At 37.7% G+C, this 24,650-nt stretch overlaps 1 protein-coding gene across 1 annotated transcript in view; it reads right to left on the bottom strand.

Moving 5' to 3' along the window:
- The window catches only part of il16 (interleukin 16), a 49,421-nt gene that overhangs the window by 2,569 nt on the left and 22,202 nt on the right, over window positions 1–24,650 (bottom strand). Inside the window, exons 2-20 of the mRNA XM_051695727.1 lie at window positions 24,225–24,622; window positions 22,475–22,587; window positions 22,183–22,312; window positions 20,327–20,437; window positions 19,726–19,834; window positions 18,600–18,748; window positions 14,722–14,832; window positions 13,834–13,948; window positions 13,584–13,657; window positions 13,135–13,354; window positions 8,931–9,048; window positions 8,433–8,565; window positions 8,150–8,249; window positions 6,555–7,063; window positions 5,232–5,334; window positions 3,563–4,811; window positions 2,756–2,942; window positions 1,419–1,520; window positions 646–895 (exon numbers count right to left, since the gene is read on the bottom strand). Coding sequence (XP_051551687.1) covers window positions 646–895; window positions 1,419–1,520; window positions 2,756–2,942; window positions 3,563–4,811; window positions 5,232–5,334; window positions 6,555–7,063; window positions 8,150–8,249; window positions 8,433–8,565; window positions 8,931–9,048; window positions 13,135–13,354; window positions 13,584–13,657; window positions 13,834–13,948; window positions 14,722–14,832; window positions 18,600–18,748; window positions 19,726–19,834; window positions 20,327–20,437; window positions 22,183–22,312; window positions 22,475–22,587; window positions 24,225–24,622 — 4,281 coding nt within the window. The remainder of the gene's footprint in view (window positions 1–645; window positions 896–1,418; window positions 1,521–2,755; window positions 2,943–3,562; window positions 4,812–5,231; window positions 5,335–6,554; window positions 7,064–8,149; window positions 8,250–8,432; window positions 8,566–8,930; window positions 9,049–13,134; window positions 13,355–13,583; window positions 13,658–13,833; window positions 13,949–14,721; window positions 14,833–18,599; window positions 18,749–19,725; window positions 19,835–20,326; window positions 20,438–22,182; window positions 22,313–22,474; window positions 22,588–24,224; window positions 24,623–24,650) is intronic.

Below are 24,650 nucleotides of genomic sequence, written 5' to 3'. Positions count from 1 at the left end.
TTGATCTTTATTCGCAACAAAAATGATTGTTTCTCTTTATAAGACATGAATTTAACCGCTGGAGTCATTTGGATGATGTTTATGCTGACTGCCTGTTCTTTTTGGAGCTTCAAATGTGAAATCACCATCCACTTGCATTTTAAGGACGTACTGAGCTAAGATATTTTTCTAATTTTCTTCAGATGTGTTCTGCTGAAGAAAGAAAGTCATACACACTTGGGATATCATGAGGGTGATTAAATGATGAGAAAATTGGGTGAACTAACCCTTTAATTCCTATATTTTCTATTGCATGATGTGTATTGTAGCTCTTGAAACATTTCTATATCCCTGTTGTGCCCTATTAAACGATGAAATATCAACGTTATTTAAAAAAATCTAGAGTTCTGGCAAACTTGCCACAAATTTGCCACTCATTATTTTCACATGCAAATGAGCTTGCGATTCACCACAAATGTTTGCCAGAAGTTTGCAGCTTTTCACCAGTAGTGGTGAACCTGCAGCAAACCTTTGGTGACAATGAAGAGTTTGCAAAAGCTCATTTGCATGTGAAAATAATGAGTGGTGAATTTGCTGCAAGTTTGCAACAACTATAGATTTTTTGTAAGGGAAATTACTATGGTAATATTCATAATGTTGTCCCACCTGTGAAGCTGCTCTCTGCTCCACTGCTGCAGCTAGATTCATTAACGTTAGCACTTCCTTTCCCTTCTGCATCTTTATTCTTGCTTACCACCACCACCGCCTGCTTCATGGTGCGAGCTTGCCTGAGTATAGCTGTGGCATCACTGTGTGTGACATTTTTTAGTGTTTGCCCATTAATGGACAACACTTCATCTCCTCTCTCTATTGTGCCCTCCTGAGCAGCCAGGCCATTGGGGAAAACCCTGTGAACCTGAAGGTAGATTAATACTTACGTTAATGGAATGAAATATGATTGATAAAGTAAAGTGGGTCTTGCTCTAAAACTTGCTAATTCCAGAGACATTGTGTTGCTAGCAATGTGCTGCCTTCAAGGCCTTCCGAAAAGTTTGAAATACGTAATTATGATGCAATTCAAGTGATTTTTGGCTCAAAATTTCCCACTGGTAATTATAGCATTTATATGTGCTCATCTCGTGAATACAATCATTCTGACATGACTTGAAAGCAGCAATATACTCTTACTACAGACATTTTGGATTTACAGCTAATGTGCATCCAAACACTACACTGATACAAAGTAAACACTAGAAGTTTATAACTTCATACTATAAGATATATTTAGTTAGACATACAGAATTAATGCATTCATGAACATAAATAATTTTCAGCATCATTTTCTAAAACGCCATCAGTAAGTCAAAGAAGCTATTTCTCTTCTTGAAAGATGCAGTAGGTGTGTTGTAAGGGGTTTATTGTGATCAGCCATCACTTACTGTAGTTGCTTTGTTCTCCAGATCAATACCTCCAGCAATGCTGAAACCCAAGCCAGCTCCATCATCTTTATGTAGAATCACAACATGGATGTCTTCCAGTTGCTAATGGATGTTAAGAACACAAATTTAGTCCTGTTTCTCAAGTATTTTTTTGTTTGTACGTTTGAAAACCCTTTACATCCGTGAATATAGATTGTAATCAGAATGTCCATACTCTAATCCATTTAGCATAGCAGTTATTCTAAAACATTCTGCATTTGAGAACACAGGTTTATTGCTGTTTAAAGACCAGCTGCATCATTAATAATTTCCAGATGTGCTTTTATCAGTGTGTGCTCTGTTAGCATGCTGCTGCTTACCAGGGCCAGATCATGGTCCCTCTGGGCCTCTAGGCCCCTCCCACTCCATTCGCCCACCTGCACAGTGGCAGACCCCTTATCCTTTTTTAAACTTGGTGAGCTAACTAAAAAATTAGGAAAATATTTTTTGACTAAAAATAGTAGCCTACACAAATATTAATCAGTCAAATGCGGATTCTTGCTGTTATATTTTGAAAATGTAAATAGTATTCGAACATCAATGTATGCAGCTATGAGCTCTGTATTTGCCAGGAGAGTTTTTGGAGACCCCTAGCCATCTGGTGACCTTAGGCATTGGCCCAGCTGACAAATGCATACTTAAGCACTGCTTAAGTCATCTCACCCACTACACAGGAGGAATACAACTATTCACTTAGCTTAGAAGATAACTTTTAGGATTATTTCCTTATTTTATATTAACCTGGCATGCTTTCAAGACATTTCTGCAAAATATTGACACTACTTTTTTATCTGCATATAACTCTGACACTAAAAAAGAACATTAAATGCACATTATGTCTAATAGAGGGTATCGCTTCATTAACCCAGAGAAATGTAGGTAAGGCATTGCTTGGTTGAAGACAAAGAAGTTGGCAGAGGAATATTGATCAGGGAAACTATTGCAAATGCAAAGTGGTTCAGCAAAATGCACCCCAGAGAGACGTAGCACTACCTAGCAATGCTATGGTCAGGAAAACACAGTTTCATATTTTTATTATATTTTTATTTACCCTGATTAAAAGAGAGCCTCGGAAAATAGCAGCATGTTTTGCACACAAAAGAAAGTTTGTTGACCTTTTAGAGCAATTTCAATATGCTCTACTTTATGGAGAACTGATTTTTTATTTGTCACATCTCATACATATTCAAGAGTTTGCAAAGCAGGATATGGAAGTAATCAACAGCAGACAATAGCCAACAGCATGAACTTATTGATGTATCAGTCCTATCATTATTAAACCAGACAGCCAAACTCACCCTTAGCGTGTCTTCATCCAGATCCTTGACTTCCTGAATCATCTGCTGGATCTCCTGTGGAGGCAGGACTGAGATCACAGATTGGGCACAGACTGCCGAGGCTGAAGTGAGGGGTCGTTCGGGTTTACGTTCTTCCTTCTCGCACTCCTCTCCTCTCTCAATAGTGCACTCTCTCAGTTCAGCCAAGCTGTAGACCAGATAAAGAATAAGTGTGTTGTTTGAAATTGCCTTATATGTAACCACTCAACTCAATTTGGGACACTGCCAAGAAGATGCTGGTTCAAGAGCATAACACATTTACAAAAGACTTAGACTTCCTAGAACTATGAAGCTGATTTGATGTTTCACTTGCACGTTGCATCCAATTTGCTAATATCTCAAAGCATTTATATCATGACTACTTTGGGGGAAAGTGGTGCTTCTGTAGGTTTTTATTTTTTATAAAGAATTAGTGTAAGAAAATCAGCTTACAAAATTATAGTAAGGAAGGGTCTGTTGTTCATGACTAATACAACCATGCTACATTTCCTCCTCTTGTCTAATATCAAATATAAATGATTCAAAACTTTGCTAGACCTTTATTATACAGCCAGTTGCTTGTATGACTGTCAGCCTCAACATGAAAGAAGTTTGTTGGCTCTGTTCCCTGCAAGTGATCTTATCCCATACCATCAACCAAACTCTTGGTGCTTTTTCAGGCCAACACTCCATTTGCACAGAGTGTAATTATCTCCAAAAGCTTTAATCCTGCAAGTGCATTTGTTTTACATCGTTTCCAGAGAAAATATACTTGGAGAAGGTGCATACCTTACAGAGAAACCCCTCTCATTGTTCTCTAGCCCTGAAGAAGGTGGGGGCTTCTCAGCAGAGTCTTCCTCTACAGGGTTATGAAGAGGTGATCCTGGTGGGGCACTCCAGGGGTTTCCAAACCTCACGCAAGGGGACTGAGGCAGGGACTGCATGGACCGCATCAAAGCATTGGACACCTGGTTGCTGAAAGACAAGATGATGCTCAGGCTCTCCCCTTCCAAGCCGCATTGATTGCGGGCATCTGAAGAGGGACTAAGAGGTAGGCTCCGGGTTCTCAAGCTCACTGCATGAGTGTCAGCACCTTCAGATGAACTTGGCTTTTCTGGGGGACCCTCTTTTGAGCTGCTTGATCTCCGTGGGACATGGCTTGTTGGGGGAGAATGATCTTGAGAAGACATGGGTTCCTGCTCAGTCTCAGCAGCAGGTGGAATTTCTTTTGGGATGGCTGTGGAGTCATGAGTGGGTTCTTCAACAGGGATTGGCTTGCCAGGCTCTGAAATAATATTTGAACCTAGAGAAGTTGATTGTTTTTCTTCCTCTGCACAACTGTGCTCTGAAATTATATTTGAACTGAGGGAAGCTGATTTCTTTTCTTCCTCTGAAGGCTGAGTGGTTGCTGAAACTGTTGATGGAGACTGGCAGTTATCATTATTTTGTAAGGTGCTCATGATAACCTTGGTTCCCCCTGCATTGCTGTTGTCTGCAGATTGTGTTTTAGACGTCTTCTCCATTACAGGAAGAGATGAAGTTGGGGCCAGACGCCTGCTTGGTCTTTCTGCTTCCTCTGCATTTGAAAATGTCTCAAATGAGCTGATCTTCTGCCTGATTGACAAATTGGCTCCTGATGAAGCAGCCCTTAGACTAATCCCAAAGGTTCTGCTAGTATCCTGGCTCCGGTTATGCGGATGTTTCAAAGCCTCTGTTATTGGTTTCCCAGACTTGATGATCTTCAGGCTTTGGCGTGCCCATGCAGTCTTTGGAGCCACTGGGGGCCCTTTTTTAACATCGGGAGGTTGGTCAGATTTAGAGTCTGAGGTGATGTTCGTGGTTTCAGAGGCTGTGCCATTAACTTCATTATCCCCATTATGGTCACTCATGGTTTTAGAACAGTAGGACTGGTTCTCTGGGCTGTCAGTGAGCTTCACCCAGGGGTCAAGTTGCTGAGCTGTGCTGACCTCCACACAAGTCTGACGTCTCAGACCAACCTGTTTACTTGGACTACACACGTGGAAAGGGAACTCTGGACCTGTAACATAATACAATATTGTTCAGGTGTATTTCCCTTTGATGGGAAGCCGAACACAGAAGTTCAAAGTAAAAATCTTTGTAAGAACTACTTTACAAACCTATATAAACTGTAACAGACTTAATAACATAGAGTAACTCTTCTATTTTTAAGTTGAACATGGAAAAATTATAAAATATTTCAAAAAAAGCTACTTAAAAAACATTGTCATTAGGATATTGCAATTTACTGTTGTCAGCTGAGTCAGGAAATGTAATGTTTCAACATAGGAAGTAGGTTTCTTTTTATTCTTGAACTAGAAAAGCATTGTAAATGTCTTAATCCAAGTTATGCAACCTATATAACATACATTGCTCATTTGTTAAGAAAAGAAAGGCAATGACTATTGACCATTAATTTCAGTATTTATGCTTGACGTACCTCTGTGCTCTCGGCCCCCTCTATGTGTTGTATCACTTGCAGGCTTAGGCTCAGAGATACAGACAGAAACTTTAGTTCCGACTTCTAAGCGTTCACCCACTTCCTGTCACAAAAACAGGAAATGGTTGGCTGAGTTTGTCTTACAAATAATTTGAAAAGGTGTTGAAATGCATCCGGCATTATTTCGTCATGCATCACTGATGCATATAGAGATACAGGCATACTCCAACCACACATGCTCCATGCAAGGTACTCAAGCATATTCAAAAAGACATAAACATAAATACCAGAATCACACATCTGACAAAAAATGTGCACAAATAATTGACAGTTTGAAGTGCCATCACAAAACACTAACATTAACCAGTCCAGAAAGAGGAAGCATGAATTTCTACGTACATTCTTAAACAGAAGCCTTGAGATCGTTCTCAAAGCCCTATATAGACTGCAGAAAAACTAAATGCATGTGGAGAGACCAAAGACATTGAAAGTTTCAAGTGGTAGTAAATAATGACAGTCACTATGAATGCACCATTGCACAGTTATAACACATAACAAATGATAGTGTGGAAAATCACAACTATTTGTAGCATCCTGTAAAGGAATTTAAGATTTTCTTACAAAGAGCCTGACAATAAGGCACGGAAGGATCACAGTTAGACCAATCATGCCTTCACATATTTGACTACCATTTATGGGCAATGCAACAGTCTCAACCTGAAAACCTCCTACTTGTATATTGGGCATATTGCCAGAGAAAAAGAGTGCAACAGTATAATATGAAAAACGTACTTGATAAATCAATTGTGGATAACCTAGCTTATATAATATTTACTGGTCCCATTTTATATTAGGTGTCTTTAACTACTTTGTACTTACACATTAATAACTGACGGTGAGCAAGCATTAAGCATTTGAAACAGTGGATTACTGTGTGCATAGATGTCATTCTGCAAAACTCCCACAAGATTAGTTGCTATTGAAGTTGGGAGATGGTAGGGTTTGGTTAGAGTTTGGGTTAGGTTTAGGTATAGGGTTTAAGGTCAACATTGTGATTATTGATGTAATTGCATCCCGGTACTTTAAATGTAAGTACAATGAAACAACATCAAATGTATCAAATGTTAAATTTTTTAATGTAAGTGCATAGTAGTTAAAGACACCTAATATAAATTAAGTCCTTTATCTAAAAATGTATACAAGGCAGAGCAAACAAAGAAATAAACATTGTTATTCAACAACAACCACAACAACAGCAAGAAATCACATTTATTTTACTAGAATCAAAAAGTGCATTTAATTAATGTGACTATATCGCCCTACCTGGCAGTTGCTTTGAGAAGGCAGAAGATCTTCCTCTTTCACTGGTGAACCTTGACTCAAGCTGCTTGAATCAGTCACTGTTTCTTGTACGGTGACTTCCTGTCGTCTGCTGTACCTCTGTGGCTGGGTTGTTGGTCCTTGCCTAGAACTCCTCACCACACATGTAGCCACATCCAATGGTTGTTGTCCAATGCAATTCTCTGAACTTTTATAGGGAATGTTATAGCTGTCGTCAGTGTATGAGGCTGGAGACAGTCTGCTATTAAGTGAAGCTTCACTGTTGAATGTGAAAGAGGCATCCATGCTCTGTACTCTGGCCACATGCTCAGGTTGTAGGGAGGATTGAGTGTTGGCACTGGTTGGTATACCGCGTTGGCTATAAGCACCCTCGCTGCAGGATCGGATCATGGGTTTCTGTGCTCGTCTACAAGTCAGCTGGCTCGTGCTCCGCTCTAGACAGCGGACACACTTTTGTCTGCTGTGGGAACAGGCATCTGATCTCCTTAGACCTGAGATTAAAAACACAGATGCATAATCTAAATGCCTAATTTTCTTTCTTGACACCAGGTGCATGTTCATAAGTCTGACTTAAAGTGTAAAGTGCCATCCAAGTCAACTTTCAGGTCTTTGGAGATCAAGTCTATGTCAAGTTGCAAGTCTTTTGTCATGAGATCAAGTCAAATCTCAAACCCCTTTTGTTTTTTCTTTATGTTGCAGGCAGTGCTCAAAGTGAGCCAGTACACACCAAAATGCACATGGATGTCAAAATCTTGTCACAGTACCAGCAGCAATTATTGCGGAATGGAAGCTCTCTGTGATGCCAATAATGTTGCCCAAACAGAGAAATGCTCATGGGCACCTTACCCACTTACGGGAGAAGAAACTCCCCTGGACGGATGGAGTAATTCTCAGGCGAAGAAATACCGGCGCCGATTTTGTTACACTTCAAGCACTGGCTACAAGTTAGCTTTCTAATCTTTTCCCTGTCTCAGGATATTTAATTTGATATTTTGAATATTTAAAATATATACTGGATATTTTGATTAGGGATTTACTTGTTTGTCAAGTTAAACTTAACTAAAATTGGTTATACTTGAATACAAATATTATTTTATATTTAATACAATGCATTTCAAATCTAATAGTTTATTAATTATCCACTATAGTCAAAATATGTTTAACCATGTTTTTGTCTTTCTGTAAATGCCCACTCAATAGGACATCACTCATTCCGGAAGACCAGAATCACACATTTGACAAAACATAAAATAATTATTCTTGCATGCATTATGAGGAAAGTTTCACATATGGACAAAAAAGGTTACATTCTTGTCAAGTGCCAGTTATCAGTGTATTAACCCTGAAATTTTCAAATTTGGCATTGTATGCTGCTCTAGTCTGAGCAAATGGCTGCACATTCACACGGGGGAAAAAAGTGACAGAGACTGCATGAGAGACTCTCTTTTATCTAAACAGTGCTTTCATATTCAGAACAAATACAGTATTTCATCTTGTAAAGCTTCTGACTTGAGTTCTTCACGAGTCCAATTCAAGTAAATTGAAATGAGTGTCACATAAACAACTTGATAACTTACTGCTATTACATCCATCCATACTCCACTGACTCGTGTCTCTTCTCAGTTTGCTGTGCTCCACCGCCTGAGCAATAGCCTCATTTAACTGCTGAACAGAAACCTACACACACACACACACACACACACACACAAACACAAATACAATTTATACAACCTTTAAACACTTTTATTTTTACCATAACCATAATGAAGTGTAAATTGTTTTAGCATTTGTCAGTCCATCAACACAGTTTGTGCTAGCATGTGCTCTTATGTTATACTACTGAAAGGAATGTAGACCTACTTTTGGGTCAGGATGCCGACTGATGATGATCTGAACCGGGCCTGGGCTGCACTGACTAAGAACTGTGTAAACATCGTTTAGTGTCATGTTGCAAACCACCGTGTCATTAATCTCCATGATCTCATCCCCACATCTGACACACAGCAAGAGAGCACAAATACTGCTTAATAACAGTTAGCAATACAATGCAAAAATGGTTTTCTTAATCAGCATTTGTTTCTTCTTTTCCAGTAAGAATATATATATATATATATATATATATATATATATATATATATATATATATATATATATATATATGTTACAAAAAAGTAGAAGGGAAAACAAATTTCTTTATTTTTCTCTTTTTTTTTTATTTATTTATTTTTATTTATTTATTTTTTTTAGCATGAACCTCATTAAATTAGGTTAGATTTTTCAGAAAACAAGAGATATATCATTTTGCTTCTCAAGTAAGTTTTATATACAAATCATTTTACTGGAAAACCAGCTCCATACCTTAAACGTCCATCCATGTGGGCCACTGAACCTGGTGACAGGGTGTGTATGTAGATTCCAGGGAAGCCCCCAGCAGAAGGTATGCAGCACAAGCCAATACCTAGACCTACACCAAACTCTGATCAAATGCAGAATACACACATTTATCAATGCTCCCAAAGCAATTCTTCTCACAGTTTTGTAGTCATGGTAATCTGTTACCATAAAGTGGCTATTAAAATTTCAAACACAATAACTGATGTATATAAACTAGTAGGTCAAAGCTATCGTATGACTTTAAAGACTTTAAGGACTATATTTTAATATTGTATGGTACCTTTTTGTCCTTATTGGATCTTGACAACGTGAATCCATATATCTTGTGTGAGAAAAGAGCAGTTTGGGCATTTTGTACGTAAAACATTTTCTTTGTTATTCTCTTTTTAAAAGGAAATTATACAGGTTTGAAAGGACATGAGAGAGAGCAAATGGTGACATAATTTTTATTTTTGGGTGATTATTCCTTTAACCCTTAAATGCATGGGTATGTCACCAAATATTATTACATACTCGGGTCTTTAGAGACCTGGCACATACTGTATATCTGTCACAAATGGATTTACAACATGCCCAGATAGTGTAAAATTTTCAGAGCATTTTCAAGACAGTTATAAATAGTAGAATAGAATTAATAGAATAAAATATATTCTTACAAATTTTAATGGTTTATTTTTCATATATCAAAGAAATTATGTGACAACTCAGGACAAATCCAGAACAGGATTCCTTGCTTTCACATTGAAATTTCATGAGATGCAACTGGCTGTCAAACACATATTAAGCTACATACTGTATAACAAAAGCTACACATAAGCTGCACATATGTATTTTCTCAGGCACTCATTGAGTATAAACAGACGCACAACTTACAGAATATCAGTAGTTCACCTAAATGACAATAGCCATAACATGCTGTTCATGTTTTACACTAGTTTACTTCCATGTTGTTTCTTAATCAAATAGCAATGTTAAATGTAGATCAAGCCAAACACTGAAACAACAGGGCTAGAATAGATATCCTGTGATAGTAAACTTATAGAGATATGAAATAATCATCAAAATATTATTTATGGAAGTGCAAAAAAGCACTGTGTGTGTGTGTACTTGTTTATACTACATTGTGGGGATTAAATGTCCCCACAAGGATAGTAAAACCTGAGATCACCTACCTTGTGGGGCCCAGCCAAGGGATATGGCTCATAAAACATACTAAATGATTTTTTTTTTTTTTTTTAAATGTAAAAATGCAAAACGTTTTCTGTGAGGGTTAGGTTAAGGGGTAGGGTTAGGGATAGGGGATAGAAATTATACTTAGATCAGTATAAAATCCATAAAATGCATGGAAGTCTATGGAGAGTCGACACAATGATATAAAAAGAAGTTTGTGTGTGTGTGTGTGTTACATTATTCATAAGAGAAAGGTTAAGGAAAACTAAAGAGGTGTGGGCACAACTCCAAAAAATGGAAGAGGCAACCCAGTCTCATGAAAACTCGAACATATTTTACGAGTTGACTATTTCGTATGAGTTTGTATGAGTTTGTTTGTATAAATTTGTACGATTTCATCACGTGCAAATGCCTGGATGTCTAATGCGGAAGTACACGAGGCATTAAGGACATGCTTATTAATATTATGCCCTTACCCAAAACCCTTATCTAAACCTAACCGATCAGTAGAGTGTGTAAACATGATAGGAAGCTGTTGTGTGTGACAGAGGCAAGTAATTGTCGCATATGAGATGGAAACGATGTCCAGCGACGTCAATGGCTGTAGTGAAAATCGTACAAATTAATACGAGTGCAGTCGTGCTATATCATACAAATTAGCCAAATTTAGAAAATTTGTATAAATCCTTACGATTTCGCTGTAAGACTGTGTAGGAAGAGGTACAGGGGGTGGAATGAGGCTTTAGGTCACAGACCCAAGGTATGCATTTAAGGGTTAAGACAACAGAAAACTAAAGGTGTGACAACAAGTATTTGAATTTGTTGTTGTGCAGCTACACAACCAAGGCATGCTTTAGCTCTAGAGACTTTTATGTGCATGGCTAAAAGCTAAAGCATTTGATTGATGTGTGTCATGAAACATCAGCAACAGCTGATCGTGTCTCAGCAGTGTTATCACACCTAAAACAGTGTTCAATTTTGACTGGGTGTTGTGAGCTTTGAGACTGCAAGGCAGTTTTTGTGAAACAGTGAGATAAAGTACAGTAATAGAATTTATTTTTGATTAAAAATGTAATTTACAAACATTCCATTCAATATGTATCATCATAAAATCCATGAAAGGCATTAAAACATATGGCAAGCCTGCACAGAGCTGCATTTTCAGCTGGGTGCTACAATTACAAAAACTGTTCCAGAACCTTGTGAATTGCTTTGCTGTCTACTGCTGCCTTCTAAAGTAGCATCTTAAATTAAATGGAACCTCATAGGTGCAAGATTTGGAACACTCTACAAATGCAGCATCTCTGCATATACCACAAATAGCACTCCTCATGTGAAATGCATAGAAGACCATCTCACAAATAGTGTTTGCCATTAGCATGTTGCTAAGCTAAGCTAAGATCATGATAGACCTACTATTTTTGAACTATTTTTTGCTGATACTGACCATTTTTGAATTAATCTTATTTATTGTAATTCAATCAAAATAGATATTTTTTTAGACAAAACAGTAGACGAACAGCCATTGCACCAATGTATAGACCAGTGTTTCCCAACCACTGTGCCACAGCACACTAGTGTGCCGTGAAAGATTGTCAGGTGTGCCGTGGAAAATTATAAGATTCCACAAAATAAATCAGGGCTCCGGACTGAGACTAATTTTTCAACCATTTTTCCTAACAGTACGATTAAACTTTGCAAGAGGTAGAATTGGTGCAACTATAAAGTTGGCTGACTCTCTGATTGTGCTCTGTTGTTTTTTTGTTCCGTATGAGAAATATCAAACGGCAAACGTTCCAAGCGCGAAAGGAAAAACAGCTTTACCCGGATCAGTCAGCGCTGCTCAATGGACAGATCAGCGCAGAGACGTGCATTTACATCTGGACCAGTCTTGAGCGCTCAGCCGTGCAGATCATCATAAACAGAGCTGCGAGAAGCATGGGCTGGGTCACGAATTTGGCATTGATTATTTGTTTAAAACCTCTATGAAAGCCCATAATTTGTCGATGATTAAACCAGTTAAAGTTTTTATTAAACGGCCCCAACATTCTAAACAGCATTGAAAAGGAATAAAGGAGAAATCTGCACAATGAACAGACAGAAATTGTAAGGTTTCAATCCACACATCACAGATATTTAAAAAAATATTTACCATGAACTTAAATCAATATAGTAGTGAGAGAATACAATTTAATTTCTGGATGTGTTTTTCTTATGAGAAATGCCATAATTTGTTTTATGGTTACTGCTAATCATGGTTTTACTTATACTTTTGGTTACTATGATCTTATTGCAAATGCCACAGTTAAAACTATGGATACAATGGAACTTGCCTTCTGTGTAAAATCATTTCTAATGTCATTCTCTTCAGATGACTGTATTTTAATCATCAAGATCCTGATAAAAATAAAGAAACCGTGAAAGAAATCATGGAAGTTCTTGAAAAGGAAAACTATCAACGATGGTTATGTGGGACAGTGGGATAGAGGTGTGCCATGGGATTTGTTTAATTGTAAAAAGTGTGCCGTGGCAGAAAAAAGGTTGGGAAACACTGGTATAGACTATGTGATGAATATTAAAGGAATAGTGTATGAAAAATAAAAATTCTGTCCTTATTTTTACTCTTACTCATGTTGTACCTCATATGACTTGGCATGCATGTTTACATGAGAACTTTCATTGTGAACAAGCTTCTCTCGTATTGCGTCTGAATAAACAATGGATATCAAGACTTTCACTGAAAAATTACTTACATTTCTTGTTGTTTTTCCACTAATTGTATTCCTTCACAAGACTTGAAACATGACACATGAGAAGCATGGACTACTTTAAGCTTTAAAGTGAGTCATTATCAACTGCCATTGTTTTCAAAAGACAGACTTTTTATGTTCCGCATAAGAAAGAAAGTCATACAGGGTTGGAACGATGTGAGACTGAGTAAATTATAATAGAATTTTCATTTTTAGGTGAACTATCCCTTTAAGATTTGGATACAAACCCTTTTGCAAAGTGATCTCCATCATGACTCTGTCCTGGGGCTTTGATGAGTTGTTGAGGCAGTTATAGTCCCCCAGGTCAGCACTGGCTCGGCTTATACTGGTGCTGGAGCTCAGAGATCTGGATCGGCATAACTGAGACACCTGTCCTTGGCTGCCAGGCAAGGCGCCCACCCGCAAACTGGTCCTCACCACCAGCGTTAACAAACCCTTCTTCACTTGCTGCAGACAGAGAATATATTATATATATATATATATATATAAAAATTTTTTTTTTTTTTTTACTTGTACACATCACTGATATTTACAGTGTGTAAGAATGCTCATGGTAACTACGTATATACCTATAAACCTACTTTGCTATTTGGCTTGCTGGCTATACAGGAGGGTCTTGTGCATTTGACTCGACCAATCATTTGAAACATGCAACTATCGAGGTAACATTACTCACTTTAAACTTGTGTAAGGCATGTTCATGTGTCAAGCCATGCAGAGATTCACCGTTCAATTCCAATATCTCGTCTCCTGTAAAGGAGAAACACTAATACAGTTACCTAATATTAGTTTTCTATCCACTTCCGGCTAATGCAACTGCAAGAGTTGATGGGAATGCATCATTTTGTTGTTAGTGTCTGGATAGCTCTGGATAGATATACTTATCCATTACCAATTACAGTATGATATTTAACTAATGAGTCCACCTTCCTGTAGACGTCCATCACTGGCCGCTGCTCCTCCAGGAAAGATGGTCTTGACGTAAATCCCCATCGGGCCATACATGCTGTCTCTACCTCCTACTATACTAAATCCCAGGCCCTGAAATACAATGGGCAATTTATATATTTTGAGGATTCAATGCATAAATATATGTGTAATATGTATGCAGAGCCAGACAGAATTTGCAGACTTTTTTTTAGCATTTCCTGCACTGATTTTGGTGGGGGGGGGGAAATCTGTGAAATTAATTTAAATATGGAAAAATTTGTTAAATGGAGCTTAGGGTCCTACAATCATGTTTGTAGCTAAAAACATAATCAAAGTAGCCAAAATATTTAATAAAATGAATACAGGAGGGTGGAGGATGTGTAGAAGTGTGAATGATGGACTTTACAATTCTGCAGAAAACTGAAAAGATTCCTATATTTTCATTTCTTTACAAAACAAACATTTTAATTAAGAAATATTTTGAAATTAATGAACTGGACTGTATAGTGATGGAAAAGCAGCCAACAATTATTGTTGACCAGTATTTATGTGAACTTAAACACACTTTTAAAAAGCATCCCAGTTGTCACCCTATGAAGTTGGTTGAGAGAATGCTGAGAGTGTGTAGAGCTGTAATCTAGTCAACAGGTGACTACTTTGAAGAAGCTAAAATAAAAGATTGTTTTGAATTTCTTTTTTTAAATGTTTTAATTTTTATTATTATTATTATTATGGTCACTATATAATGCACATATTTTTGTTTGTGTTTTTCATAGTTTTGATGACTTAAAATATGAAAAATAGTAATTATAGAGAATGAGTTGGTGCATCCTAAAGTTTGACAGATAGTGTATGACATAATACATGTATATGTGTTTGGTTACCTTGCCATGGCCCTTCATGAGGACGATGTTGGAAATGATGAAGGCCTGTACACTACTACAGGAGTGGACCAAGTGTGCAGAACTTAGAGAGCGAGATGGTCTAACCACAGCCTGTGGAGACAGACGACAAATAAACTGAATAACTAAATCATCTGGAAAGCAGGTCAACTGCAAGCAGAAAAAAAAAAAAGTTAAGTGGTGTATGGGCCAAAAAGACAAAATGGGATGTCTTCTTTTCATAGAATTCTGTTACACAGATCAGGGGTGAACAATTTGAGTTCATTTTTGTGTTACATACAGTATGCAGTTCCCAAGACATTCATTAAAAATAGCCCCTTTGCCGATGTGGAAAGGGAAAGCACTTTGGAGAGAGCACTTTTAGAGAAATAGAGAATCCTTGCCTTGAGTGGATATTTGTTAATCTTGGAGCACTTACTGTAACATCTATTTATTTAATTACCAGTATAATAATGTCATTATCAAATAAAGTGAAACAGCTATAAGGCAATTCACTCTCATTCAAAGCGGTTCGGTTAAAAGTCCTGGACTGGCAGTCAAGACAGAAACTGTTATGTAGATTTAGTCCTATCAGTCTATTTTACATAATTTAATATAAATACATTTTTATAGAATTAATTACATGATATGCGGATTAATCATGATCAGTCGCATATATCAATAATTGCCGAGAAAGGCACCCAAATAAAAATTAATATACTGTATATAAAAATGCAATATATAATTATTAAAAATATAATATACTGTATATATATATATATATATATATATATATATATATATATATATTAATTATAATTCAGATAATTACAATAAATTACATTATTGTGGTAGTCGAGTAAACCATTGATAAGACAATATATTGTTTATTTCCATATCATTGAACATAAGACCATCATTGGCCTACAGTCCACAGTAATCCATTTTGGAATTGAATTCATCAATCTGTCCGAGGTAAACTTATTATAAGGACTTTTCTAAGGACACGTCTATGTACACATGCGCCATATATCAAATTCTTTGCAACACGAGATGAGGAGTGTGGGTGGACGGGGCTAGTACAGCATACAATTGATACCTCACTGCCCCATCCATACATCTACAGCTTCACCGGCTGGTAGTGGTCAAGCAGTGGAGCAGAAAATCCAGGAAATGGAGAAGGTTGGGGAGACTGCCCAAATTGATGACACCCTGGATTACAATGCTGGGCCCAGTTGGTTTAGCTACTTTGACCTTCAAAGCAGGTATTGGCAGGTGGAACTGGCCCAGGATGCCTAGCCCAAGACTGCCTTTACTATTTGGCAAGGGCTTTATAAGTTCCGGGTGATGCCGCTCGGGCTTTTCAATGGCCCTACTACCTTCGAATGCTGCATAGAGCAGGTGCTAGTAGATGTCCCTCAAAGCTGCTGTGTGGTGTATCTGGATGATCTACTAGTACATGCTCCAGACTTTGGAAGGGCCAGCAACACCTCCAGGAAGTCTTTGCTGCCATCTGCCAAGCCAGACTTTGCCTCAACCTCAAGAAAAGCCACCAATTTCACTGAGAAACAACTTTCTTTGAGTGCTGAAGGAGTGGTCATGGATCCGGAAAAGGTGACAGCAGTGCAATACTGGCCCGTGGCAAAGGACATTACTGAATTACGCAGTTTCTTTGGGCTGGCACAGTACTACCGCTGGTTCGTGCCGGACTTCTCCACCATCGCAAGTCCGTTGCACCGGTTGACGGAGAAAGGCCAACTGTTCCTCTGGAACGATATGTGTGAGGAAGCATTCTGCCGGCTGCATGAAGCACTGTCTAGTGCCCCCGTGTTGTACCTGGGCACCCTTTTATAATTTACACCAATGTAAGTAACGTGTGGTTTGGAGCAGTGTTATCTCAGGCAGCTGACGACAGGGAGCTAGTTGTTGCCTATTACAGCCAAGCATTGAATACTGCTTAAAGGAACTACTGTGTCACCCATCGGGAACAGTTGGTGGTGGTGCAAGCACTCCACCACTTCCGACCATATCTCTAGGGGAAAAGTTTCCAGCTGCGCACTGACCATGCCTCACATACTTGGCTTCTGAGTTTCAGAAAAATGACCTGCCTACTACTCCCAGACTGCAGAAACTGTCACCCTCCATGATGGTCCGCTGTACCTTTGTTTGCAGGTGCTGAGTGGACAGGCTACTTACTGTACCTGCAGCTGCTGGTGCCCCACTCCCTGAGACCCCAGGTCCTGCAGATTTTCCATGACTCAGTGGGGAATGGCCAGGGGAATTGAGGAGTCAGTTCTACTGAGCAGGATGCAGTGAAGATGTGGAGCTCCACGTCCACTGTTGTGATGCCTGCACAGCCCAGAAGGGCCCCTCGCAGCAGCAGCATGCCCTGCTGCAGCAAAACTTAGTGTATGTGCCTATAGAGAGGGTGGGGGCCAACATCCTGGGCCCCTTTTCTTTCTTGGAGGCTGGGAACCGCTATGTCTTTGTCGTTATGGACTACTTCATAAAGTGGCCTGAGGCTATGCGGTTTCTGATCAAAGTGCAGCAATGATGGCAGGGAAGTTGGTAGAGGAAATGTTCTGGGACTATGTTTGTAGTGATATTGATGTTCGGGAGGTGCTGTGCGCCATAGAGTATAGGACCCCGGGATGGCTGTTTGTTAGAAGGAGCAGTGTAGCGTCCCATCATTACAGTTGTTTCCATTGTTCTGATTGGCTGTTCATGTTGCAAAGGTTTATGGTTAACTCTTGTTTTGTGTTACCATCCAGCAAAAGTTTAGTGCTTTTGGATGAGTTATTTTGTGAGCTGTGTATTTCTAAATTTGTTCTGTAAATATCTCAGAATAAAGAGCTCCCAAGAAGAAGTTCGGAACACAAGGATGGATATGGAGCAGAAGACATCCTCATAAAGAAAGATGATCAAAAATGGCAAAAGTTACTATATTTCTGCTCATGTGTGGAAAAACTGCCTTTAATAACATATTGTAAAAAAAAAAGAATTGTTTAAGTCACATATTACACATGTTAAAGAGGGACACTAAAGGCATCAATTTCGCAGAATGACCCAGAAAATGATTACAAAACTATATTTAGGCTAATTATGCAGATAATGATGTTAAGTATTTAAGAAAATAACTTAATAGCAAGGTCAATTTTAAAGTGAGGTAAAAAAGTATTTATAAAGTTATGCACAAATATAATTAAGTTAAAATGATGAGCAACACTACGGTCACATTTCAGCACATCAATTAGCCCTTAAAGTGTGTCCTTGAGCATTCATGTTAAGTGCTAATTTGGGAAAAGCACTTAAATAAAAAATAGCAAATGTTTGTAAAATCGCATCATCATGACCATGATATATTAAATAATATAGATAAGACATATTTTTAAAGCCCATTTTCAATAATGTTTGACATGGGAAGGAGCTTTGTGATGTTAACATTAACATTAGAGCATGCCTATGTACACAGTAAAAAGATTTAGCCTGCAATTGGCTATTTATATTACAAGATCTAACACTTAAAAGTAGTTTTGTTGGTGTAACCTAATGTATTCAGGTTGATTCAGTGATAGAAATTAATATTTTGATATGAATAAAACAAGTTAATTTAATGTTTCCGTATGAAGCACATTTTGTAGGTTAAAATTTTTTTCAGTTTACAGTATACTTTTAATTAAAAAATATTAAAGAAAATCCTGTTTTCCATTATATTTTCCTTTAAATAAACTGCACAGCATGTACAACAACTATATTTCAATATTCAGCAATGATTAACCATGCAACAATCTGTAACTGAAATGTTTTAATTTTAATTATTGTTTAATTCTTATATTTCTACACAGTAGTCCAGATTTCACGATCCTATAACTCCCTCTCACCTGTGGAATGTTGTGAGGGAACTCCAGCTGCTGGGAGAGAGACTTCCTATTGCCGTAAAAGCCTGCGGTGGTGTGGGCGTGACACTGGAACAGCTCTGGCGTCTTCATAATGATGGTATCCAAGTCTCCGATCCAGTATGGGTGAACGCCTAAAACCATGTGGATTCGTGAAGTTACATAAGACAGTGTCCTCTAGATGTTGGATAATGGAAACAGTTGGACAATGTAAAAATAACATGGACTTGTGAGAAGGTTTCAATATACTGTTGTCAAGCAAGAGTAGGATATAACGTGTTTAATTTCAGGAGGACAAAAACATGTGTTTGCATCTTTCGGGGAAAATCCTCAAGAGCTTTTGAAGTTATGTAAGTGGCCTTCTGCATTGCTGTGTTGCATGTGTGTAGTTTTTTGAGGACTGGGGGTGGGGGTGCTTGTGCTCACCTAGTATCCTAGGTGATATCAGACATGATTCCCCCTTCATATAATAAATTGCAATCAATGATAAAGTCAAATATGCATAAAAAAATTTAAATTATGCATTAAATAAAATTAAAAAAATCACTAGTAAAGTTGAAAAAAGCTGGTGTAGTAGTGGTATGACTTTGAGGAAAAAGGTGGCCTGTGTTTGAACTGCAAATCAGCATATGTCAACATTAAATCAAAAATGAACTTACTTTCTTAATACACATTCTTGGTCTTATTCCTGTTTTTGCTTTGTAATTTTTCATCAGAAGGTAATAACTTTTGTTATTAACGACTTTCCTTTTTGGCAGACATAACAAATCCTCCAATCAATCAAATCAAATTCCTGATGGATAAAATCAAGTCACGCTCTAAATTGTTTCGCATTGAATATACTGTTGCACTCAGAGATACATCACATTATGGAAGTAAAATGGTTGGGAATGATAAATGTCTTCACTCCCATTGGTAATGGTTACTTTGTCATGCTTCTGAACTTTGCTGCAACGTTCGCTGTCACTTATGTCCCTGGAAACTGTCAACTCTAATTGAAAATGAATGGCTTTGACTTTTTCACTGCTAATCACGGCCAGTGTGATCTCCCATTTATGGTGGGTCTCAACAGCCATTGTGTATACAGTGTATTCATGCAGGCTTCTCTTACTGGTGGAGTTGGAACGAGATCTCTTGCAGGACGTCTCTTGACAGTTCGGATCCTCGCTCTCATTTTTAGAGTTCTTGCTGTCATCTTCTGACACCTGAATAATTGGCATCTACAAATATGAACAAATGGTCTGAACTTTTTGTCATGTTTGTAGATTTATGTGTCAATCAGTGGGCAGGACAGATTTATATTATTAAAATGTGAGAGTGACAAAGGAACATGGAGTCATGCAAAAATACATAAAGGTTGATGCGTCCCAAGCAAGTCAAGATGAGGAAGAACTTAAGGGGTGTAGTTATTGACAGTTGCAATTTGCCACATAAATACAGAATTCAGAATACAGAAATTATTTTTATTAAAGTTTCAATAAACTATAATATACAGTATAATTATATCTTCATATACAGTATGCATATACTGTATACACCCTTGCTTTCAAATACAATGACTCTTAAAGTGATATAAAATTTTGGTCATATCGCCCACCCCCTACTTTGAAGCAGATCATATATGACCCTAATCTGGCTAATGACATAAATCAGAAATCTCTCTGAAATTGAGGAACAAATGAAGGTTTTAACAAATATCATTTTCCCCCCACCTTCAAGTTATTGTTGTTTCCAGTTGTCTCCTTTATTCCACAACTGTAGCCAAGCTTGTCTGATTCATTGATATTTGTGAACAGAGCTCTGTTTTCATGAGGAGAGAACTCCTACAGGAAAAAAAAAAAAAAAAAAAACAACAACTTTGTGGAAGACTACAATTAGATCATTGACTTACTGTAAGAGTCTGTGTCTCTTTTTCACCCTGGATTAAAATACTTTCTACTGCGTCTGTTCAATGACTTTCATTACTGAATGGATTCTGTGTTGTGTCACACAGTTAAGCCTGCTCATTGGTTAAGGTCTGACTAATCACATTTGACCTGTTCATTTTAGCTCTGCTCGAGAAGGTGTAGAACAACGCTTTGCATTTGAACAAACCCCTAACCTTAAACATTAAACTTTGGCACATTCTGTCTGTTCTGACTCAAATCATGTGGCTTTGTTCAAGAGAGGTGCACTATTATTTTTCTAAGCAATCAGACTTATAGTATTTGATGGTAAAATGGGCAACATATACTCATAGACTTACATTAAAGGAGGCAGCTGAGCCATATCTAGGGACCAGAATATCATTAAGACTTTGGGATGGGCTCATTTGACTTCGGCTACTAAGTCTCAGAACTCCAAAGCAAAATCATTAATTTTTCTAAAAAGAAATAACTGTAAGTTTAAAATGTTTTCCATTCAAATGAGTTCCTTACTTTTATCAAGGGAATCAGTTTCTTGATATTTTTAAGTGATTAACTGAATAAGATGGCTGACTAGAACCATTCTAAACTTTTCTAATATTCAATACAACACTCAAAGGCATTCCTATTTTTGGGATTTTTAGAATCAAAAAGGAACAATAGATATTTTGTTTTTCACAGTAATGTACGCCTTCTGTCAGAGACATAGCAGAGAGCATAGGAGTGAAGTTATTTGGGAATTTTGCTGGTTGTCTGACATTTACAGGATGCTTAGAATAAATGCCCTTTGGGCTGAACTAGAATCAGCCATTTTGATCAATTATACAATAAACCACAAAATCTGCTCTCAGATTAGTGCTCAGAGCAATGTTTTTGATGTTTCTAGTGAACATGCAACTGATAATGTCTTCAGTACTGGCAGCTCTATGAATAGAGTTATATGGATATTTCACAGAATAAGACTAGCATTTAAGAGAGCTGAACAGGGTCATTTTTTTTAGAATAAGTTCATTATATCAAGCTAAGGACATAACAATTATCACTGAGTGCTTGTCAAATCTTCACATTGTTTTTACGTTTTGCATTATAACAAACTTTCGAAATAGTCCCTCTTGTAAGTAGACGCAGTATATATTGCCTGTTTTACACAGTGTGTGAATGTTCTGTATGCATATATTTGCCTAAATGTGCAGCATACAATGAGAGCACTCTGCACAGAATAGTGTATCCCTTGCGCTAGCAGTAAAATTAGCTGCAATTTTCAAAATCTCTTTCTTGACTCATTATTTAATTGTACTGTCAAATTGGATTAAAATGCAAAATTATTGTTTTTATTTTTGAGCTGAATTAAACATGCAACATAGTGAACAATTTCCAAATCTTGCCCCACCATCCTACATTTCGGAAATCCTCCTCCAGGCAGCAAGTTTCTGTTATGCAAGTTCAGCTCCTATCTTCTTGAATGGAGAAAGACCAAAATCTCCAAAACGAATGGTTCAAAACTTTTACGTTCAAATAACATATTTCAAATCAGCCACAAAAAAAACCCAAATAATAATCTGGTTATGGAATCATACATTTTGCGTTTTTCACTCAAATCATTTATTAAAAAAAAAAAAAACTTTTTGCAACAATGTAGCAACTTCTGCAGCATAATGTCTTACTTCAGTACTGGTGGTATGGATGGTCTTCAGGGCGCATTTTCTCTCTGCATCAGATTCTGGTTTTGTGTGATCGTTTATAACCAGTCCGTTAAATGGGGCAAGCTTGTCTCCAAAGTAGATATAAGTGTCCCTAGAGACAGAAAACAAGACATTATGTGCATTAAGGCACTTAAAATGTACACTTTGTGTACGTGCATGTTTGTGTGTACATACATGCATTCTTCATAGGAACATGTGAAGAGCACATTTGTTAGAACAACATACAAAATAGTAAAAATTTGGTGATTGCTACCTGTGTAAATCTTGAGCAACAGCACCACCATTGTTGCCAGACTGTAGTTTGTTATCACCTCCTTGTAGGCCCTCCTCGCGTGTGGCGACACACATTCTCCAGAAACTGCTTTCCTGTTTTAGTGAAACCCCCAGAACAGTCAAACAAGGGCACTACTATTCCACCATATATAAAGAGCCGTTAACAACCAAAAATCCTGAGTTAAAGGTTTGACAGCTGAAAAAAATGTGAACATAATAACCATGATCTATTAGACCATGAACTACATAAGTGACATTTACAGGGTACCACAATAAAGAACTTCAATGTTTCAATGAATCAGACTAGAGAAGTATTTAAGAGAGCCAGAGAGGCTAATTTTACAATGGTAAGTTCAAATCTATGTATGGCGCCTTGTGCGAAACCCGCTTCAAAAACACGGCCCCAAAGTTGTTGACTGGGGTGGGGGAGTTGTATAAAAGTTGACCGGCCGCCCCCCCGGGCAACTGCACTTGTCGCCCATGCCTAAATCTGCTACTGATCTGACAGTTCAAGCAGCATTGGAGCACTGAACCGTAGGATGGGGCTTGTGCCAAATTATATACAGTATATATCTTTTCATTCGTATTATTCAAATAATCTCAAGAATTACTGACAGAAATACAGTACATGATATATTATATACTAAAGAGATGTATGCAGTACACTAACATTCCATTCCAAATTTCTTATTCATAAAGTCACAGCAGTGTCATTACAAAGTAAATGTTGTTATAACAGTTTTTCAAATGTGCAAAGGTCATGGGGGTGTTTTATTAGCGTGTTGTGCTCTAGGATTTTTTCTGTGTCCAAGGGTGCTCCGGGTGACATTACAAGAAATTCCTATGTGACCTGTATGAGTTCTCTGTTCCATGTCTTTCTGTATCACAACAAGCCCTCTTTTGTGCAGGAGTAATGAGCTGGGCAAAACCACAAAGTCTCCCATCACAACAGCCATGTGAATATGATTTATTTTGCAAAGAGACAACCCAGACAACTGAGAATCAGCACTGAAAAACAGAGATTTTTAAAATACTTTGGTACACACCGATTTCAGCATTAGACAAGTTCCAAAAAGTTTATAGGTGACACTGGACTAAAAGATTTTATATTCTTATTGCATACAATATCTTGGTTACACTTTTTCAATAAGGTTGTATTGGTTAACACTAGTTGACTGCATTAGTTAACATTAACTAAGAATAAACAATACTCTACAGCACTTATTAATCTTAATCTTATTAACATAATAATATTGAAATTAAAAGTATATGTTATCATTAGTTAATCCATAGTGAACTAACATAAACTAACAATGAACAATTGTATTTTTATAAATTAACATTAACCAAGATTAACAAATGCTGTTAAAAATATTGTTCATTGTTATTTTATGATACCTAATGCACGAACTACAGTTGACAAATACACCCTTACTGCAAAGTAAAAAAATAAATAAAAAATAAAAATCTGAGATCTATAATGTGGTCTCAGACTTTTGGATCAATCAATCAATCAATCAATCAATCAGTCAATCAATAGAGTGGAATAGACTTCTGCAACTTCAGCTTCCTGCAGTTTTAAATGCGCTTCCAGAATATTACAGACTGAAAAATATAAAATCTGAAAACAGTCAGGAAAAAGCTACTTGTGTACAACTACTGTACATTAATGTCATCTGACGTAACAAAAGGAGAATCCCTGCTGCTGTGGCATCATCACTTATACATACCTTGATGGAGAAGGACCTCCTCATTGGTCTTTTGAGTCCCTGCTGAGACGCTTGCAAAGGGGCCTGTACACTGATGCTCCTTGTTATATATTTTTCAGAATTTCCAAGAGACCCTTCTAATGGCTCTTTGTAGTATCCCTCATCAAGACCACCATCCCAGGCCTCACAGTACCTCTCCTCTGGGCTGGACCCATCCTCATTGGTACTGGAGCTGCAGATGATGAGCGACCGGGACAGAATGGACAATTTCTTGGAGCGCAGTCCAGGTTTCCCCTTCTCCATCCTCTTGGTTCTCCTTCTGTGATGCAGTTGCTGGTGGTGGGTATTTCTCAAAGGCATGATGGCCACAGAGGGAGTTTCTCTCCCAGGAACCATCACTGCTAATGGAGGGGGCCGCTCTGCAGAAGACAGCAATTAGAAAATTCA

This window comes from Myxocyprinus asiaticus, chromosome 1, assembly GCF_019703515.2.
Source record: "Myxocyprinus asiaticus isolate MX2 ecotype Aquarium Trade chromosome 1, UBuf_Myxa_2, whole genome shotgun sequence".
Lineage (NCBI taxonomy): Eukaryota > Metazoa > Chordata > Actinopteri > Cypriniformes > Catostomidae > Myxocyprinus > Myxocyprinus asiaticus.
Note: the sequence above shows the minus strand (reverse complement) of the source record. Positions and strands in the feature narration are given on the sequence as shown.